Genomic DNA, 21,327 nt, shown 5'->3' on the forward strand with positions numbered 1-21,327 from the left:
AGCTGTTTTCTAGAAGATGGTCCTGAGGTGCAGGGTTCCAGCATGTATTGGGAAATGATCCCTCATCCTCTCCAAGGCTTTAGTACTGATCTCATTCTTTATTCACATACAGATCACATGAGATTCTGGCCTTGAGCTATATCTGTATAACTTTTAAAAGTCTCACTTGATGTCCTTGCTTTTTCAGGCCTGTAGGAGCTCTGCAACTCAGAAGGCTGTCTACCTACTGTTAGCACTTTTTAGAGAGGTCACCACTTTGTACAGATCCCGCAATGCAGACCTCCATCCTAAGCCACAGGTGAGTATCAGCCTTCAGGGCTGTGTTCATAGTCTCACAACTTGAAGGGAGTTTTTGAATAGAGGTAAAATTCACAAACACCGGGACTTCCCTGGCGGTCCACTGGCTAAGATTCTGTGCTCACGATGCAGGGGGCCCAGGTTTGATCTCTGGTCAGGGAAATAGATCCCACATATCACAACTAAGACTGGATGCAACCAAATAAATAAATAAATATTTATTTAAAAAGAAAGTCATGAACACCAGTTATGCCTATAATTTTTAAAAATCTTGGATGGAGGTTTTCAGCCTTCTTATGAAGAGGAACTACTTTCTGTTTCACCCAAAGCCTTTAGAGTAATAATTAAAACTAAAGTCAAAAAAATAATTTATGGACTTCCCTGGTGGTCCAGTGACTAAGACTCTGTACTCCCAATGCAAGGGGCCTGGGTTCAATCCCTGGTCAGGGAACTAGATCCACATGCCACAACTAAAACCCATTGAAGCCAAATAAATTTAAAATAAATAAATAAAAATAAAGTTGTCTTAAAAAAGAACATACAATGTTTTCCAAAACAGAATTACCAAAACTAGTGCTTGCATATGTGGTTTCTGTGTTTGTAGAGGAGATTTCTCTGGATAATTTCCCTTCAGGCAGTAATCATTTAGCCATTCTAACCTTGATTTAAAATTTTTTTAATGCAACTAACTTTATTTATTTATTTATGGCTGTGCCATCAAAAAGCATGACTAACATAAGAGAAAACCTTTGGTTTTTCTCCTGCTATTCATATAATATTTTTATTTGATGTATTTTAATTTCTTTCCTGTCAGCAATGTGAGGCTATGAAGAAATTCATTGAGAAAAGCAAGACCTTGTCTCCTGATATCAAACCTTTTGCAATATCCCTTGTGGATAATGAACTACCCCTGCTGAGGACAGATTCTGGGGTCAGCAACCTTGAAGGGACAGTAATAGAAATGGCTGTTCATGCTGCAACTGTCCTTCTCTGTGGACAAAGCCAAGTCTTAGGACCCCTGAAGAATTTGGCCTTCTCCCCAGACCTCATGGTGGTAAGACTGGGATATGATTTCTTCTGCATTCACAGGGAAAACTTTAGAGACCCAGCCGGTACCTCAGAAACTGTTGAACCTGTTTATCTTGTAGGTTTGCCATCTTCCTCTTTCTCACTTGATGCTTTAGTCCACAGTGATAGTGAAAAACTTGCCTTGCCCTTTGTTATTTCATAGAGAGCTGTTCTGTATTCTTCATAGAGAGCTTTTGGGGTCAAGAAGAAAGAAAATCAAGGTCACGTGCTTACTCAAGGCCTCTTGCTGAGCAACGACAGCCAATCGATGTGTTCACTAAGCTAAAGCCAGCTCTGCTTTTTTGACTTTTCAGAATGCCTTTCTTCCAACAATGCCTGAAGACTTGCTGGCTCAAGCTAGGAATTGGAAGGGTCTGGAACAAGTCACGTGGTACAGTAAGTGCTGGCCTGTGGTGGAATCCCACGCCTGAGCTTTGAATAGCAACCTAAAACTACAGGAAAGATTGGTATAGAATTGGGGTACATGGGTTTGTGCCTGAAGGGTCCAAGGCGCCTGCCTCCTCCTGCCATGGGTGCCTTTGCAGAACATGAACAGTTTGCGGGAATTGGTACCTGCTGACTGTGGATGAACCAGATCATTCTTTTTCTTAGTCACAGGGAAAGGGTCCTTTAGGATACGCTTCTGTTTCCTGGATTATGCCCTTTGGGGGAGAAGGGGGCACTGGTAACCACATCAGAAACTCAGTCTAGGGCCAGCTCACAATGCAACCAAGATTTTGACCCAAAGATAGTTCTTTTAGAAATATAGAACTGAGGGAGGAAATAATATAACCCATGATCTGATGTAAATTTTGTCATTGTCTTGAATAGATAATCTTTTAAAAGTAGTTTTAAAAGTTGTTATAAAACCTGCTCACAGCAAAAAAAAAAAATCAAAGAGAATAAATAGGAGGGTATAAAATACTATCCATTTTGCCTCCAAAAATAACCCCTGATATGAGCCTGTAATCTAGTTTCTCTTTGCTTTGTGAAATTAAACGCAGACATTATTTTTCACTGATACAAGTTGAGCTCCTGGTATGTGTCAAATATATATTAGTAAACTAGCAGAGTTTAAGATTTCTGGTAACATGCTTGGGACATCAACCATGTCATTATTTGGTTAGACCAGAAAGCAGGGAGTTAGGTTTGCCTTTTAATGGTGGGTCATTAGGCAAAGCCTCACCAGCTAACATGTGTCCTGTTCTTTCAACAGAATGTCCCAATGGTCACGCGTGCTCTGTAGGAGAGGTGAGTCTTGGTATTTGGGATAGGGTTTGGGGGGGTTCAAAATGTTTGTTCCTCCTCCAGGTCCGAGGACGGGACCCATGAGGGAGGAGGATAATGAGAGACTGGACCTTTGGGGAGAACACAGACTCGTTTTGACAGATATTCTATGGGGCTTCCCTCATACCTCAGTTGGTAAAGAATCCACCTGCAATGCAGGAGACCCCAGTTCAAGTCCTCAGTCTGCCCCGGAAACCTGGTTCCTACCCACTCCAGTATTCTTGGGCTTCCTTTGTGGCCCAGCTGGTAAAGAATCTGCCTGCAATGCAGGAGACCTGGGTTTGATCCCTGGGTTGGGAAGATCCCCTGGAGAAGGGAAGGGATACCCACTCCAGTACTCTGGCCTGGAGAATTCCATGGACTGCAGTCCATGGGATTGCAAAGAGTCAGACATGACTGAGTGACTTTCACTTTTACTAGGTATTCTGACTAAACCTCCAAATGGTATGAAGGTTTTCCAGCCTGGGTTTCTTGACCTCAGCCCTGTGGACATAAAGCCTTATTGTGGGGCTGGCCTGGGCATTCTTGCAGGCTTACAAGCATTCCTGGCCTCAACTCACCAGATGGCAGTAGTATCCTGTCTTGCACAGTGTGACAAATAAAACCGCCTCCAGATGTTGCTAAAGGTCCCCTGAAAGACAAAACTGCAGGGCCAGAACCATGCTGGCAGTCCTTCCTGGCCACTACAGTACAGAGTCAGTGACACAGGTCTTTATGTGATGACAAGGGGTTGACTAGACTGTAGGCTGGATTACTAGCCCATCAAGGAGATAGGGTCTAGACACCGAAGGCTAGGAAAAGGAGATGCGTGGCTTGTAAGCCTGTGAGGGGAAGATGCATGTATTGTTCATCCCTGAATCCCAAAGCACCTAGCCAGGGCCATTCACAGTGTCATCTAGACCTGCTCAGAACAGGCTATTGAATTGAAACAAACAAATGTTATTTAATACAGTAAATAAGCAGCATGGAGGATAAACCTGGTACATGCTTCGCACCTTATATTTCTGAGCTTCTCACTTCACTGTCCGTGAAATGGGATTAAAATAGATTCTTCCTAAGACTGCTCCCAGTACTGAAATGCTGTGGTCCAGGAATCTGAGACTGGTTTGGTTTGTTACAGACTATTAGTGTATTTATAGTAGCACAAAATCTGATTTTGAAAAATGAACCTTTGGAAGTAGTAAATCATATGGTGACATTGTTTAAAAATAAAAAACTCTAAATGGCATTAAGAAATGCCATTAAGGAAATGCTATTTAAGGAAGTCAATTTGGAAGCTACTATAGTATTCCTGGTGTTAGATAATGAAGCATTAAACTCATAGGAGAATGAATGGAAAACAGTGATGAATGTGAAAATAAAAGATTGAGTTTTGTATATTTGTCTATAAAGTGACTGGGAATAAAACTTAATAGCCTCTATTTTTAAAAAAGTCTAAACTTGCCCACACATAACATAGTTGGCTGAAGAAGGAAATGGCAACCCACTCCAGTATTCTTGCCTGGAGAGTAGCCTGGACAGAGGAACCTGGTGGGTATAGTCCATGGGGTTGCAAAGAGATGGACATGACTGAGCGACTACCACACACACACACACACACACACACACAACATAGTTGGCATGGAGTGCCTGCCCTCTCTCCTGGGGCTCCTGCAGCCCCACCTGACATCCATACAGTGAAGGAAGCAATCCTACTGGCATCTACTACCTTCTGTGGTAAGTATGTGCTCATACTTTGCGATTTGTCCAAACTGATCTGGGGTCACATTTGTGTTTCTCCTAGTGTGGCAGGCCGATGGAACAGAGCTTTTGTATTGACTGTCATGCTCCAATTGGAGGGACTGATCACAGACCGAAGGAGGGATTTCATGTTATCGAGTATGTAATTTTCTATTTCCTTTCTAAATAATCGAACCATGTGCTTTGCGGCTGTTTCTATTCCAGCTGATAAATCAATACTAAATATATTATCACTTATGATAGTACATTTGGATCTGGGTCATGTTGAATATCAATGCCAAGGTCTCTGTGGTCATTCAGTAATGAGGCATTTGATCTGTCACTGGCTAACTGGGCTTTTAATGCAAAAACAGACCATACCTTAATACTTATTAATATTAATATTTTTTAATTTAAATATCTTCCAGTTGAACCTTGGTTACAACCCCTGTAGAAATTGCTTGACATAAACAGAATGACCAAATTCAGAAGGAAGTTTAAGTCTGTCACTTACAAACTCTTAGCTTACTGGTTTTTTTTGGAGAAAAATAGAGGAGACCTAGTCAATCTTATCAAATACTTCAGAATCCAGCTAAAAATCTGAGCTCATAATCCCACACTTGGTCATTAGACAGTTCAGTTCAGTCGTGTCCGACTCTTTGCGACCCCATGAACCCGCAGCACGCCAGGCCTCCCTGTCCATCGCTAACTCCCTAAGTCCACCCGAACCCATGTCCATCGAGTCGGTGATGCCATCCAACCATCTCATCCTCTGTCGTCCCCTTCTCCTCCTGCCCTCAATCTTTCCCAGCATCAGGGTCTTTTCCAGTGAGTCAGCTCTTCACATCAGGTGGCCAAAGCATTGGAGTTTCAACTTCAACATCAGTCCTTCCAATGAACACCCAGGACTGATCTCCTTTAGGATGGACTGGTTGGATCTCCTTGCAGTCCAAGGGACTCTCAAGAGTCTTCTCCAACACCACAGTTCAAAAGTATCAATTCTTCAGCACTCAGCTTTCTTTATAGTCCAACTCTCACATCCATACATGACTACTGGAAAAACCATAGCCTTGACTAGACAGACCTTTGTTGACAAAGTAATGTCTCTGCTTTTTAATATGCTATCTAGGTTGGTCATAACTTTCCTTCCAAGGAGTAAGCGTCTTTTAATTTCATGGCTGCAGTCACCATCTGCAGTGATTTTGGAGCCCAGGAAAATAAAGTCTCTCACTGTTTCCACTGTTTCCCCATCTATCTGCCATGAAGTGATGGGGCCGGATGCCATGATCTTAGTTTTCTGAATGTTGAGCTTTAAGCCAACTTTTTCACTCTCCTCTTTCACTTTCATCAAGAGGCTCTAGTTCTTCTTCACTTTCTGCCATAAGGGTGGTGTCATCTGCATATCTGAGGTTATTGATATTTCTCCCGGCAATCTTGATTCCAGCTTGTGCTTCCTCCAGCCCAGGATTTCTCATGATGTACTCTGCATATAAGTTAAATAAGCAGGGTGACAATATACAGCCTTGACGTACTCCTTTTCCTATTTGGAAGCAGTCTGTTGTTCCATGTCCAGTTCTAACTGTTGCTTCCTGACCTGCATACAGGTTTCTCAAGAGGCAGGTCAGGTGGTCTGGTATTCCCATCTCTTTCAGAATTTTCCACAGTTTATTGTGATCCATAAGTGTGGTTGTAAATGTTCCCTTAATAGGAGATGTGACCTCTCTACATTGATCTTATAGTCTAGCTATTTTGGTGCTGTTACAGTTTAAAATATTTTAACCTGTTATCTCCATAAACTATTAGAATGTCCTAGAATCTCCAATATCATTTCAACTGAACATAGCCATCACACTGCACCTCCCATCTGGGTGTGATGCCAAATCCTTTGCAGAGATTGGATCCTAGTTTTTAATGTGGGAAAAGGAGACCAGTGTGTATATATTTCCATGTTAATGTCAGCGACTCCAGACCCTGTCCTTTGCCTGCCTGCCACTCCCCAACTGATTCAGGGCAAGAAGCAGGTCCAGACCACCATTCTGACATATGGCCCCAGGAATAGCACAAACAGTCAGTTTTGTTTTGTTTTCCTAATGATTTTATTTCATTATTATTATTTATTTGCATTTATTTTTTGCAGCATTTATTCCTGTACCTTAAGTTTTTATTTCTTCAGTTTCTTCTGGGATATCTTTTTCTTCTGTGCAACCTCCTCTTCTGGTTTAGGAACAGTCTGTTCTTTTTCAGAAAGGATCATCTCAGTGTGGCAGGGAGAGCTCATGGAGGGGCTGATCCAACCCTGAGCTCTGTAAGTCCTGCACCGCATTTTGGGGTTTTGTTCACCTGGCTTTGCTCAATAAGCAAGATAATCTACATCTAAGTCCTTCAGTTCAGCATCACTTTCTGCGTTTTTGAGCATGTGCAGTAAAAATTCAGCACTGTTTTTGGGCCACCGACCCTGCCTTCAACCCCAGTGTTTGTCCTGTGTACACCGACCAGCTCCACCACTGTAACAATGGAATGGGGCACACTGCTTCTGTAAAGTGACATCCTCCAGATACTTGGTGGCTTTTCAGATATGCATACCCTCAATGGCCGGGGTGGTTTCACCAATGTTCTTAAAGTGAATCTTGATTTGCATGATTTTGTGGGGTTTTCTGGGTCAAGTGAATGCTGAACCATTTTTAGAGGTCATCTCAGGGCTGCTTATCAGAAAAGCTTATTTTATTTTTTTTTTACTGAAGTTGATGTACAATACTATATAAGTTACAGTGTGCACTATTGTAATTCATGATTTTAAAGGCTATATTCCATTTATAGTTATAAACTATTGGCTATATTGCCTGCTTTGTACAATATATCCTTGTAGCTTATTTTATACATAATAGTTTGTACCTCAAACCCCCTACCATTATATTGCCCCCTCCTCACTAATCTCACAAACAGCCACTTTACACTGTTGTGGGCTTTTGGTCAGCCAGAAAGGCCTGTCTATAAAGAAAAAGACTCAGAAAAGTGGTCTAGGCTTATTACAATAAGTAACTTTCAACATCATTTTCTTCACAACTGTGAACCTGGTCTCTAGGTCCTAAGACTCTGAAGTGTGCCCCCAGAGCCAGAAGAAATGGTCTTCAGCCTTCACCCTGTCTTCTCTTGTCCTTTTCAGTAACACCATGGACAGAACTCAAACTGGCCATGTGCTGGGAAACCCACCACCCAGAGGTGTGGCCGTGGTATCTGACCGAGAGATGTCCCCAGTGGTCTTCCTTCTCATCCGGCTGCTCACTCATTTGGCTATGCTCCAGGGAGCCACCCAGAGTCCCCAGGTAGAGCATTGTACTGTCCAATCATGTACTAGTTTCTATGGTAGTTTTTTCATAGTGAATCCCTTCATCTAAAAAACCCTACCTGGTTCCTGGGAAGGCCCTGCAGGGTCCTGCTTAGTTTCATTGTGGCTAATCCTGTTCTGCTCCATTTCTCTGATTTTGCCCCTTGAAACACAAGACTGCTTCCTGTGTTTGCATGCTATGAGGTTTGTGTGTTATGCCCTTACTGACATCAGAAGCAGAAACTATTTAGGAAGTATGGGGAAGATCTGAATGCAGAAGTACTTGGATAAGGGGAAAGACAGATCAATGAATTTGTCCACTCCTTCCTTTCAGAGAGTATGAATGTATTGCTTCTCTGATAATTAAGTATCCTTTCCCAGTAGAAACAGGAACTATTTTCTTACTCCTCTTTGAAGTTCCAATTTGTGGTTCCCAGGATTCTTATGAATTAGTAATTGTATTGGCAATAGTAACAAATGAAGAAAGCTTTACAAGATAAAACAAATCTTATTAACCTACATTTGTGCATGTAAGTCTAGATGAAACATGTTGAAGCCTGATACCAATTCTTTGACAATTAGATGGATATTAAACATTAGAATTACAATTTTATATAAAAATATTTTAAAAGGTTTAATTAAAATAAAAATTGAAATTAAAAATTTAGTATTATTTAAACCATTTTAGTCTGAATTTTTGTCATTCTTGTAATTTGTACTTTGACTTTTAAATTTTAATAAATCATGAAAAAATTTTAATTAATCATTTTTAATAGCTGAAAAAAATAAAATTAAAAGACCCGGCCACCCCTGTGGATTTTAAGTCATTGTTACCTAATGCAGAACATGATGTAAAATTCACGTATCCTAATTTTTCCCACTGTGGCCTATGGTGGTAAGGGGAACTACTTGTCAGATTATGTAAAGTCAGTTTTTACTGAATAGCTCTGTGTCTCTGGTCCACATCTGGTAATGGAGAGGCTAAAATAACCGTGATTTTACCTGTGTCTTTGCTGTAACTCTGGGGAGGAAAGAAATAGCATGTTGTTAATTAACTATGAGAACAAAAAGTTTAGGTTTTTAAAGCTCTTTATTTCACATTGACAATATAGAAGGCTGTCGTTTTCAGACTGTAGTCATTTCTGCTCCTCAGCTTTCTGTCACCTGTACTGTTTGAATCATGCTGACATCCCTCCTAGAGACTGTCCTCTGGCTCGGAACTGGGTCTTCACCCCTCCTGACCTCTCCTAAACTTGCCATCCTTTCCACAAACAAGACCTTGCTTGACATTTTGTCCTCTTGCCTCCATAGGACTTGATGAACATCATCAAACCTCTGGTGTGGGATCCAAAAGGGTTTCTGCAGCAGCATATCCAGAGAGACCTGGAGCAGTTAATGAACACGCTGGGGAAGAGCACAGATGAGACTGCCAGTGTGGTGCACCTTGTCCTGTGCCGCCTGCTTCAAGAGCAGGGCCATGGTGAGGAGCTGGGCACAGGGCCAGGGGTGTGGGGCACAGCCAGCAGAGGAAGCAGAGCACTCCTCGACTCCAGAAGGCGATGAGGGGGAAGCAGGAAGACATGCACTTTCCAGAGAGTCGGGGAGGGGAGGACTTGCCTGGCCTTTCCATTGACCCCCTGCTGGTGCGAGTGTATTTGGGAGGCTTTAGTTTCAAAAGTCGGCCTTGGATGTAGTTCAGCTACTGCATGGGGAATATAGGGCATCCAAAAGAAGTGATGTGCATTAAAGAAACATCAAAGAGACTAATGTTTGATAAGTGCTTGGAACTTGGTCTCTTTCTATTGGAGATCTGTTTTGTTTTGTTTTTTTTTGCGGGGCGGGGGGAGCATCTTCTTTTCCTAAAACAATACTGCATTCGTGGACTGACTTAATATGTATATACATCCACAATTTGTTACATGTAAAAGTAGGCTAACAACTATTAAGCTCATTTTCTAGTTTAAACTTTATAAAGTCCACACAGAAAGAAAAGTTCTATAAGACAAGTTAGTAAGAGGGTTGTCTCCGAGTGGTGGAAGAACAGTTTTGTTTTGTTTTAGGTTATCTGCAAAAATCTTTTAAAATTACCACTCTAATGACAATGTTATTTAAAATAACAATAGCAATAAAAAGTTCTGCCACATGACAAGAAAATCCATTCCCACTTCAGGAGCTTTTTTTGCCAGAAACCAGCATCCATATGGGCTTCCCTGTGGCCCAGCTGGTAAAAAGAGTCCACCTGCAATGCAGGAGACCTAGGTTCAATCCCTGGATTGGGAAGATCCCCTGGAGAAGGGAAAGGCTGCCCACTCCAGCAGTCTGGCCTGGAGAATTCCATGGACTGTAGAATCCATGGGATTGCAAAGAGGCGGACACAACTGAGTGACTTTCACTCACTCAGCATCCGTATATATTTTCCATTTAGCAAAATCTGATTTTAAGTTTCTTATTCTGGAGTGGTTTCACACTAGGTAAGCTCAGCGAGTATCACACTGACAAAGTGACCAAATTCTAGAAGCACACTGACAGTTTCTATGGCATTCTGCGTCAAATGCACCCACAAGGCCCTGCCTCCGTCTTCAAGCCCAGGTGGCAGCAGTTGAGACCTGTGGTAGCACTAGTCACTGTTATTTTGCCCATGGGCTTCTGATTTAAAGTATTGTCCTTTCAGTAATTTTGTTCAGAATGGCGTTAAGATGATAATTACGTGGGTTAGAGATTTTAGAGTTTGAAGTATCTTCACAAAGATCATGAGTTTGGTGGTAGCAGCAGGAAACATTTGTAAATGCTCAGATTACTTTAGGAAAATATATCCACCCCTGCTCCCAAAAGGAGCATTATTTCAATTAAACATTTCTTTAGTGTTTTATGTAGAATGCTGTAGGTTTTGTTTCTTGGGTAACATACACATTTTTCTTTGTAGGGTCTTTAAATTTTGATGCAAAATTGTCAACTAGAGAAAAGAGGAACAGCTGGGAAAAGCTTGTTCAGACTCTTATTCTGCGTGAACTAGAGGTAAGTGATGAGTAGCTATGGGGCTACTTTCTCTGGGAAGGTGCAGGAAGGGGTTTCCACAGCCTCTGCTGAGCACTCGGTCTGTTGTCGCTTCTGGAAGTGTCCCTTAGAGAAAGAAACCCTAGGCTAAGTCACAGATTTAGGTGTTCTCTATTTGGTCACCCCACCCTCCTGTTGCCCTCTCCCCCATCCTGTCCCCTCCTGAGGCAGGCTGGTATATCAAGCTGAGGAATTACTGGGAATCCAGAAAGTGCAGGCAGTCATTTTCTCTCCACTACTTTTTATAGCAGAATGTGCAAACGAGGCAGAGAAATAAACCCTGTCAGATAAGAATGTTACTGAGAGTAACTAAGCCCATTGGGAAATATAAATCAGCAAGTATTTAAAATAATGGTAATAAAATATAGATGTCTGAGACTTACTCTGTTTGAGGAGACAAAAACCTAGCATCTCACTTCCAGATCCCATGTCACTTTCCTCACCTAGCATCTAGATAAAACCCTCCTAGCGGTGAATGCTCAGATCAGCCAAGATGAGCGCATCAGCTCCAACCCTGTGGCCAAAATTGTGTATGGTGACCCAGTGACCTTCCTGCCCCACCTGCCCAAGAATAGCATGGTTCACTGCTCTAAGATGTGGAGCTGCAGGAAAAGAATCACCATTGAGTACCTCCAGCACATCGTGGAGCAAAAGAACGGCAAAGAATCGGTGCCCATCCTCTGGAAGTTCCTGCAGAAGGTGAGGTTGCTTCACTGTGACTGCCACCTACATGTCCCCTGGAGATGTGAAGGCCCTGCTCTCATTTAATCTGATCAGTCCTAAGTGTGGGACAGCCATTAAATTACTTTGATTTTTGAATAAAATGTCTCTGGCAGAAGACTCGGGGATAGAGTAGAGATCTCCAAACACATCCATCTGTACGAGTCATTTGAAGCATAAAGTCACAGGTGAAATATATACATGCATTGGAATTAGTAGGAATCTGTAAAGTACTTGGCCAGGAGGGTTTCTCCCAATCACTCAGCAAGAAAGAATAGAATAAAATCTTTCATTTATCTGTTCAACATCATCGCCCCAGTGTCTGGAGCAGTCACCCACCAATGAGTGTCTGTTAAATGAAAAAACTTTAGTTGAGAATGCATAACTGAAATCAAACAAAAAATCTTCCCTGTTCCTAAACCATTCAGAGTGAGGGTGGTGGTAGGATTGGAGGGGAACAGAGCAGTAACGTGTGCGTTATATCTTTTAGAGCCAGAATTACACACTCTTCCTAACTTTAATCCATTTGAATTTTTATTTTCTAAAACACATCTTCTAATCATTCCCTCCATGCACCAGTATTTGCAGTCTAGGAAGAAGTAAGATGATGCAGAAATTTTGGTGGGTCAGTTAATGAAAATGGATTCCTGGTGGGAAGGCCATCGTGATAACACTGTGATCTGTCACTGGTGTGCTCAGGTCCATTACACTGAAGAAGCTAAGGTCCTAGGTCTTCAGAATGACACTGGAATATCACTAAGCATCATTGCCTAAATGCTTAGTCTTCTTGCTCTCAGCAGTGCCTCTCCACACCCAGCCCATCTCATGGGCCCAAGAGGCTGTTTTCTTTCATCAGCTTCTGGCAAACACATTTGCTGTGTTGGCCCTACAGTTTTGCTTCTCGACTCTTAGAGTGTAGAACACTGGCCAACACATTGTAAGCAGTCGCTAAGTACTTGCTGAAGGAAGTGAAAGGTACTTGCCTTTCACCATTCTCAAGTACTATGTGTTATGTAAAATGGCACATTGACTGTATTAAACTAAAAATACATGACCTGAGCCAGCCCCAAAGTCTGTTTCCCAGGAACATTATCTAGGTACATTAAAAAGTGTTCCTGGTGATCTTCCCTTCTCTAGGAGGCAGAGCTGAGACTGGTGAAATTCTTGCCCGAGATTTTGGCCCTGCAAAGGAATCTAGTGAAACGATTCCAGAATGTTTCAGAAGCTGAATACAGATCCATCCAAAGTTTCATTAGCAGTCACGATTCAGGTAAGGCTCTGCTCTCACAGAGCATCAGGACCACCCCTGTTGTGGTACAAAGAATTGGTCCAACTTGGGGGCTCCAGGTCAGGGCTAATGTGTGTTCTGTACCCTAAGTTTGTAGCATGCAGCATGGGTGCTGTGAATGCCTGGGACACATTAGAGGCTTTTGATGTAGCAGTCCAGCTTCTCCCTCTCTCTCTGGTTCCTCAAACTCAGCTTTAGTTTAAACAGCATTTAGAGTGTGTTGGTGATGACATGAAGGTGGGAGTCAAAGAGCAAGTAATTCTGTTGGTTTGACCTAGATGGGAGTAGGTGTTATCTTGGAGTTATTAAAAAATGTTTTGTTTGCTAGATGGGCTGAAGAAGTTAGCCCACAGTAGAATCACTATCTTTCTGTCAACATGGAACAAGCTGAGGCGATCGCTGGAGACCAATGGTGAGTCAAATCCCCTTTAATACTCAACATTACAGGAGCACCTCTCTGAAGGCCTGTTTTCTCCAGCCTAACTCTGCCTGTTCCGTGTGTGCACAGCACCATGCTATATGTCTCTAATGCTGGGTCTTTGGACTCTTGGTGAGGGTGTCTGAGATGAGTGCATAACATTTCAGAAAGAGCAACCCCTCAGTCCTCTTGAGTCTATAAATTGGGTATCAAAAAGGAGCTGAGACTATTTGAAACTTGTCAGCACATAAAAGAGAGGTGGGAGACAGAAGCATGCTTGGTTCCCAGCTCGGTTCTGTTGAGGTGGCTTCTGCGTTGCCCCCCTTCCCACCGTGGTGGGCTCCTAGTCCTGATGCTATGAAAGAAACAGCAGGGAGGTGACTGCCCCTCTGTCATTTAAAGGTGAGATCAAGCTACCTAAAGACTACTGCAGCTCCGACCTTGATCTGAACACTGACTTGGAAGTCATCCTGCCTCGCCGCCAGGGCCGGGGCCTCTGCTCCACCGCCTTAGTCAGCTACTTGATTAACTTGCACAATGAAATTGTCTATGCGGTAGAGAAGTTCTCCAAAGAAGACACCAGGTAAGCATGCAGGCCGACAGCAGGGGGCGCCCTTTCAGCGCAGGAAGTCGTTTCTGAGGGGAACAAACAGGGAAATAGGGTCACCAGACCTAGAGACAGCAAGCCAGGCTTCAGGTCCTTCTTGAACAGAAACCCCTTCAGCTACGCTCACAAGTGTCACAGATTTGCGTGTCCCTTCACCTGCACAGCCTGCAGCAACATCAGACAGGAGCTGGCTCTGCATGGACAGGCCATGTGCACTTCACTGGGACCCTGAGCTCTGTCTATCTGTCTCCAGCTACTCTGTCGATGCCTCTGAGATTGCCGACCTGCACGTCATCAGCTACGAAGTGGAGCGGGACCTGATTCCACTGATTCTCTCCAACTGCCAATACCACGTGGAGCAGGGCGGGGAGACCTTGCAGCAGTTTGACCTGGAGAAGATCCAGCGCCAGATCATCAGCCGCTTCCTGCAGGGCAAGCCTAGGTTGACCCTCAAGGCAAGGCTGACTTGCTGTATTGACATGGCCCACGCGTCCGTGGTCCACATGTCTATGGTCTGTGTGTCTGTTTTGCAAAAGTTGCCCCAAGTGTGGCTTTGATCAGTGATTTCAGAATGAGGAGGGATCCTCTGGACCCTTCATCCACACTCCCAGTATCTGTGACCATGCCTGCATTCAGGGCTGACAGCTCTGTGTCCAATCCATACCTCAGTACCCCAAGGGTGACTGCAGGTCTCAATGGACTTAGTCCAGATTTCTATGCTGTAGTTAATGGCACCACCAGCCACCCACACCGAACCTCATTGTTTTTCCCCTTTTCCTTTAGTCTGTAAACACAGTCTGTCATCTCTACCATCAGGCACCTCCATTTCACCAGCCAGCCCGCTGCTCTAGTTCAAAGCATCTGTCCTTAAGCTCCACTGCTGCAGTAGCTCCCAACCAGTCCCTGCCTTCAGACTCTTTAGCCCACATTTCTGACATCCAGATCTGCATCTCTCCATCCACTCCCCTGAATTGGATCCCATGACCGCACAGGCTGGATCACTCTCCCTTCCCTGAATGCAGCCTGCAGTTCTGTTCTTTACCTGCTCTGTGCTTGTTGCTTCCAGGTCCAGTCAAAGGTGTCGTACTTCATCCTATTTATGCTTCCTCCCTGCCTGCAGTTAGGCAGTGAACTGTTTGAGCTCAAGCCTTAATTCATTCTGTTCTGTCAGCTGAGTGCCCCCTCGCTCACGGTCTGTGCTCAGCTTGTCAGCACGATGTCCTCACGACCTGCTTCCACTGGTGGTTCAAAGGCCACAGAATACTATGTGACAGTATCTGCTTGGTCATGGGGGGCAGGCTGGGTTCCTCATTGTGTTACTGTTTCCATAGATTATGGGTTAAACACACCACACATCACGAGGCAACAAGGAGTTGCCTGCTTTGCCAGGTGATGCACTGAAATCTATGGGACTACAACTGAGTCTCAGCTCAGGCATATATTGTCATCTGATGGAAACCTCCACAGTGAACTCCATTTCCAGTCTTTTTCTTTCTCACTTTAGGGAATACCCACTTTGGTATACAGACGTGACTGGAACTATGAGCATCTCTTCATGGACATCAAGAACAAAATGCAACAGGTGACGATCAACCTTATTTGCGTGTGCCTCTGTCTTACCAGAGTGTTTCCATCCATGTTAGGACTCTTCCACCCTCACTCAAGGCATTTGCCGTGAGCACCAAAGAGTTTCAGGGCCACCCTCTGTTCTGAGCCCCATGATTTTTCTAGAGGGCTCACAGGATCAGCACAAGATTTTTATTTTTCATAAATCTTTTTAAAGTATTTATTTATTTTGGCTGCCTTGGGTCTTAGTTGCAGCATGCGGGACCATCACCGTATCATGAGGGAACTTTCACTGCAGTGCGCAGGCTCACTAGTTGTGGCACATGAGATCCTGAGTGTACACAGTCAGTAGTTGCAGCAGGCAGGCTTAGTTGCTCCGTGGCATGTGGGATCTTAGTTCCCTAACCAGGAATAGAACCCTCATCCCCTGCATTGCAAGGAGGATTCTTAACCACCAGACCACCAGGGAAGTTCCAGCAGAAGTTTTCTCATTGAGTATAAACAGATTGAAATCTTGTGCTTGTAGTTTTTTAGTAATGATGTCATGACTGTGTATGCTGAGGCAAAAAATCCAGAGAACTTACTTATTCCTGCTTTTCTGATTTATGTGTGTTGTGTGAGTTTGGGGGACTATGTATCTGTGTATGTGTGTGTCCATAATCATATCCTCACAAAGTTGATTTCAGCATTCAATGAGTGCATCTCTCTTTCTGTAACACACCTAAATATTGCTGACACTTAAGAAGCACCAAGTGCAGACTACTGCTGTTATTAGAGAGCCTGTCCCATTCTGTGGCCTTGGCAGTGATGAAGGTGAAACTCCTACCGGGTAGCGGTGCACAGCATGCCCCAACTGTGGACCCTATCCTGCTTTTGACTTTCTAGAGCCCCCTCCCCAATGCGGTCGTCACTGCCATCAGAGGACAACTGCAGTCCTACAGTGATGCCTGTGAAGCTCTGTCTGCCATAGAAGTCACATTGGGGTTTCTGAGCGCAGCTGGCGAGGATCCAAACATGCACTTAAATGTGTATATCCAAGACATGCTGAAGATGGGCGATCAGACCTCACTGGTTTCAAAGGTAGGTCTCATGTCTGGCCTCTTCCAAAGGAAATCAGCATTGTCCCCTCTATCGTCTCCCCACTTCCTACGGGGATACCACCCCCAGGGAGTACCAATCTAGGCAGCCCCTGAAAAGGAAGGGAGGTGAAAATACCTCCTCCCCCAGCCGGTCTACATTGTAAACAGAACACGTTGACAGGAGATGCAGAGATGTACTCGGAATGTACAAATGTTGGAAGCACAAGTCTGCTGAGGTGTGCATGCAGACTGTGCGCTGCTGGTGGACCCTAAGATGCTGCAGTGGGAGAGGGCTTTCAGAGACATTTCAGAGTTGAGGCAGGAAATTAGTGGACGAAGCAGAGGTGGCCTCCACAGTGAAGGAGGTGGAATCAGTGTAGGGCCAAATGAAAACAGGGCCTCATATTCAAGAGTTATATTCTCTTTCAGGCCTTAAACAGATGCCAGTTAAAACATACCATCGCCCTCTGGCAGCTCCTCTCTGCCCACAAGTCTGAACAGCTACTTCGCCTGGGAAAAGTGAGTCTGGCCTCTTCCTGTCCACCTGGACCCAGGGAGCCGCACATTCCCTTTCCAGGCTTCCATGATTGTTCTTATTTCATTCCAGGAGCCATTTGGGGAAATCATTTCAAGGTACAAAGCTGATCTCAGCCCTGAAAATGCTAAGCTGCTCAACACCTTCCTAAATCAGATTGGCCTGGATGCTTTCCTCCTGGAGCTTCATGAAATGATGATCTTGAAGCTAAAGAACCCCAAGACTGCAGAGAGTTTCAACCCTGAGTGGAGGTACGGGCTTGCAAGCCTGTCATGCGAGTCACACATAGAACATTCTGCCATGTCTCCCAGGATCTTCCATAGTCATGGAAATTGTTCTTGTCTTACTGTAGAATTTGGTTTCCTGCTGATTTACCATTGTTGTTTAGTCACTAAGTCGTGTCCGACTCTTTGGCAACCCCATGAATGGTAGCCTGCCAGGCTCCTCTGTCCATGGGATTCTCCAGGCAAGATAATTGGAGTGGGTTGTCATTTCCCACTTCCTGACCCAGGGGATCTTCCTGACCCAGGGATTGAACCCGCATCTCCTGCATTGCAGGCAGATTGTTTACCCCTGAGCCATCAGGAAAGTCCGATTAACCATTATCAATTGCAAAAGTCATATATTCTCATTATGAGTAGTGGTCTTCCTACGTCAGAGAGATGTGCATTTTAACTTTGATAGAAAAAGCTACACCAATGTATAAAGAATACCCAACACTGGATATTTTCCATCTTTCATATTTTTAACAATCTAATGGCCCAAAAATGGTATCTCATTTTTGCTTATATTTTCCCATTTACTGGTAAGGCTGAAAATATTTATCAGCCAGTTATGTATCTTCCTCCAAACTGCCTCTTGATTATTTTTCTTTTGGACTATTTGTATTTTTCTTAATACTTTACCTGGTATGTTACAAATGCTATATCTCAGTCTTTAATTTTATGAAGCCAAATCTGAGAGAATTTTCCTATGAGGACTCTAGGAAAATATACCTCTAAGGGTCCTGTCCAAAGGTTATAAAATATTCTCCCGTGTTTTTTCCTTGTGCTTTTTATAGTTTTATATATTACATTTGTTTTGTTAAGCAATTAGTTTTTATGTGTGGTCTGAGGAAGGGATTTTCACTTTATTGTTTTTCTAAATAGATAAACTCGTTTTCCTCATCGACTTAGGGTTTCATAATTGCCATTTTCCTCCATTATGCTATGTAGCAAATGCCTATTTACATTTGTATTCTCTGAACTTATTCAAGAAATCTTTACTATCCCAGACTTTTTAGTGTAGGGGAAGAACATCTCTTCCTAGAGAATTTATGATCTTTGTTAAACAAATCCTGAACTGGACTAGAAGCTTTATTTGAATGGTGAGGCTTTGTTTTTTGTACAGCAGATGTATTACTAGAGTTCTTAGAACCATCTGGCTGGGCCCTTATCAAGGGGAGCTCCTTCCTGTAGAGTATGTGCACTCCAGGATGGGGAGCAGCAGGGATGTACTAGAATCCTGAATCTAGTGCCAGGTCGGTATCTCAGCGGTTCAGCTGCACATGCTCAGTCCTGTCCGACTCTTTGCAACCCCATGGACTGTAGCCCACCAGACTCCTCTGTCCATGGAATTCTCCAGGCAAGAATACTGGAGTGGGTTGCCATTCTCTTTTCTAGGGGATCTTCCCAACCCAGGGATTGAACCCAGGTCTCCTGTATCGCAGGCAGATTCTTCACTGAGCCAGCGGTTGGTTGTCTTTAAACTGACTCTCAGTATTACCGGCCTTAATGAGCACTGTAGTCCTGTGATGACCTGAAAAACTGACCAGTGATCACATGACTCCTTATGTCACATGACTATTTAACGCTGTCTATTGTTCCTTGGTTTTTCAGTCTGAGAGATACGCTGGTGAGTTACATGGAGACTAAAGACAGTGAAATTCCTCCTGAGATGGAATCTCAGTTCCCAGAAGAGATACTGCTTTCCAATTGTGTCGCTGTGTGGAAAATGGCTGCTGAACTGAAACGGAATCGACAAATGAGATAGAGTTGTTTCCTGTCTCTACAGGAGACTTGGGCAGAGAAGGCTCTTCCCTCCTCGCGGGTGGGTGCTTAGAAGGAAAGCTGTGGGCACAGCACTAAATTTGAGACCAAGATGTGCTGTCCTGGCTGACAGCTTCTTGAGAGCCAAGCTGTTTCAGGAACATGTGTATATTCAGAAACTTATCTCCTCATATTCTGAATACCATTCATCGGGAGGTGAGAACTGAAGATTACATGGAACTAGAATAAAGCACCATCCTCTAGGAGAGACCAAAAAATAGCTTCTCAGCTTCACACATACAAACCCGTGCCCCAGGTGTCCTAGTCTCTTACCATGCACATACCCAGCACACCAGGCCCCTCTTCCTCAGACTACTGCATGTTGAGAGGGATGGAAAATAAGGTTATTACTTTTTGCTCTCTTTTCTAGTTTATTCTGCAGTCACAAAAGAGAAGCTGGCTTTCTTCCTTCTTCCATTCCTTTCAATTCAGAGAATTGTACAAATACTTCTAGGTTTCCAGGAATATACAAATACAAGTCAGGCCATTCAGCGAGTGCCTTGATGCCAAACTAGCCAGCCCTCACCATGCCCACAAATGATTCACTGCCAAATTTCAAGGGTCAGAGCCCCAAAGCTTTCATTATGAAGAGCGCTTGGCCACGAGTCAAGGACACTGTTGGTGACTTAGTTTCCACATCTACAAAATGAAGGGACTGGATTGAAGGCCAGATTTCCTGCCAGTTCTAGTATTCTAGTATTCTAGTAAATTCTAAGTGAAAGTTGATCAGTGGAAAGTTGGATCAAAGGCATGGTTCTGGCATTCTGGCATTTCTGGGGGAAGTTTTTGCTTCTGTAGGATTCTGCTAAATAAATATGAGTTCTTAGCGTGGTCTTGATTTTCCCAAGTGTATGACTACCTGGTCCTTTCTTTGGGTCTCAGTCAAAGCACAGAAACAGACTCAGAATATACAACCAGTCAAGTTTCTGATAAAGGAAAAAGAGAATAGTTAATGCACCTTGATCTTGTGCTGCTATTCTCACTGTAAGTGTTGTGTCGTTTTTTCAAAATCTACTTGGTGCTTCTGACCTCTCTAGACTAATTCCTGTTCCTGGGTAGCTCAGCACCTGTGAGCCCTGAGACAACAGCTGTTTACAAGTCAGAGGTAAATATCTTTCATACACATTCTGAATAAGATGATGACTCAATCAACTTGAAATTGGGCCCACAGAATGGTGAGAGCTACAAAAATAGAAAATGCTTGCCAAGGACAACGTAGGCCCTTCAGCACCACTGGAGGGAGCTGTAGAACAATATGTGCTCCATTTTCATTATTTTGGTTTCTCTTCACTCTGGTTGAGGAAGGGGAGCACAGGGACCTAGGATCTGATACCATATCCACTTGTATATAGTAACCTATGTTTATCTAATCATACTATGCAAAGGCACTCTGTGAGGACATCCATTTCCTAGATTGTGTGTTTAATGGATGTGGGAATGGGAGAGTTGCTTGTTCATCACTTCAGTTTGCACTTGGAACTCCTTTGATACCTCAGAATTGGGATGGAGCTGGCCAGCCTGTGAAGACCTCCTTTGGGGGGTAGGGGAGAATTTTTTCTCCACTGTTATGAAGGGTTTGGGGGGGGGTGCATGATGAAGATATGTTGTTTTGTCTGTTATGCTTTCAAAGTGTTAACTGTCATTAGCTAACACTGTCTTGCTGTTTGTACAGAAATATACTGGTCTAGCATAGGCAGATGTAAATTTTGTTATACTTGGCATACCTGTTTCAATAAACTTGCTAAAGAGTCCTCTCTGGGGAAGAGACTTTGGGGAATGGTTCATGTGTTTGTGGAAATGTCCTTGCAGGGGTGTCCAAAAAGTGGAAGGTTCTGGACAGAAAATGTGCACTCTGGTTTAGAATGTAACAGGGAACAGTTTTCCTCTGGACAAAATGACAGCAGAGCTGACATGGAGTTTCACACTGCTCCCTGGCCCCCAGGCTCAGGGGCCAAAGCTTCACCCTAGAAGGCTGCCCTCTCACTCCCTGCCTAACAGGATTTTCCAGGAGGATAGCAGAGCTCCAGCCAATGAGGAGTAAGAGCTGACTCTGGCAGGGAGCTGGATTGTGGTTTGGGGAAGCAGCTCCCTGGGAAAAGGAAGTAAAGACATATAAGAAACAATAAGGTTCCATCAGCCCACTTTCATTCAAGTGGCAAAACACTGCTTTAGGGGAAAACTGCATTTTCTCTTCTAAAAAGAAGGGGTTCCTCAAGGAGAGAATCCATGGTCTGGAACCATAGTAAGAGGAGGTGCTAGTTCACAGATGTACCCCCT

The 21,327-nt window shown here is 43.7% G+C and overlaps 1 protein-coding gene across 1 annotated transcript in view; it reads left to right on the plus strand.

Moving 5' to 3' along the window:
* The window catches only part of RNF213 (ring finger protein 213), a 118,575-nt gene extending 97,758 nt beyond the window's left edge, over positions 1-20,817 (plus strand). The window contains exons 52-69 of the mRNA XM_081575766.1: positions 188-298; positions 1,112-1,351; positions 1,680-1,761; positions 2,582-2,616; positions 4,436-4,530; positions 7,535-7,694; positions 9,008-9,176; positions 10,620-10,711; positions 11,198-11,449; positions 12,608-12,740; positions 13,087-13,170; positions 13,579-13,759; positions 14,037-14,238; positions 15,288-15,365; positions 16,235-16,429; positions 16,858-16,947; positions 17,036-17,214; positions 18,841-20,817. Of these exons, the coding sequence (XP_081431892.1) occupies positions 188-298; positions 1,112-1,351; positions 1,680-1,761; positions 2,582-2,616; positions 4,436-4,530; positions 7,535-7,694; positions 9,008-9,176; positions 10,620-10,711; positions 11,198-11,449; positions 12,608-12,740; positions 13,087-13,170; positions 13,579-13,759; positions 14,037-14,238; positions 15,288-15,365; positions 16,235-16,429; positions 16,858-16,947; positions 17,036-17,214; positions 18,841-18,994 (2,532 nt within the window). The 3' untranslated portion in view covers positions 18,995-20,817. The remainder of the gene's footprint in view (positions 1-187; positions 299-1,111; positions 1,352-1,679; positions 1,762-2,581; positions 2,617-4,435; positions 4,531-7,534; positions 7,695-9,007; positions 9,177-10,619; positions 10,712-11,197; positions 11,450-12,607; positions 12,741-13,086; positions 13,171-13,578; positions 13,760-14,036; positions 14,239-15,287; positions 15,366-16,234; positions 16,430-16,857; positions 16,948-17,035; positions 17,215-18,840) is intronic.
* Positions 20,818-21,327: the final 510 nt, after the last annotated feature.

Source organism: Giraffa tippelskirchi, chromosome 3 (assembly GCF_054371585.1).
Source record: "Giraffa tippelskirchi isolate mGirTip1 chromosome 3, T2T-mGirTip1v1.2.pri, whole genome shotgun sequence".
Taxonomy (NCBI): Eukaryota; Metazoa; Chordata; class Mammalia; order Artiodactyla; family Giraffidae; genus Giraffa; species Giraffa tippelskirchi.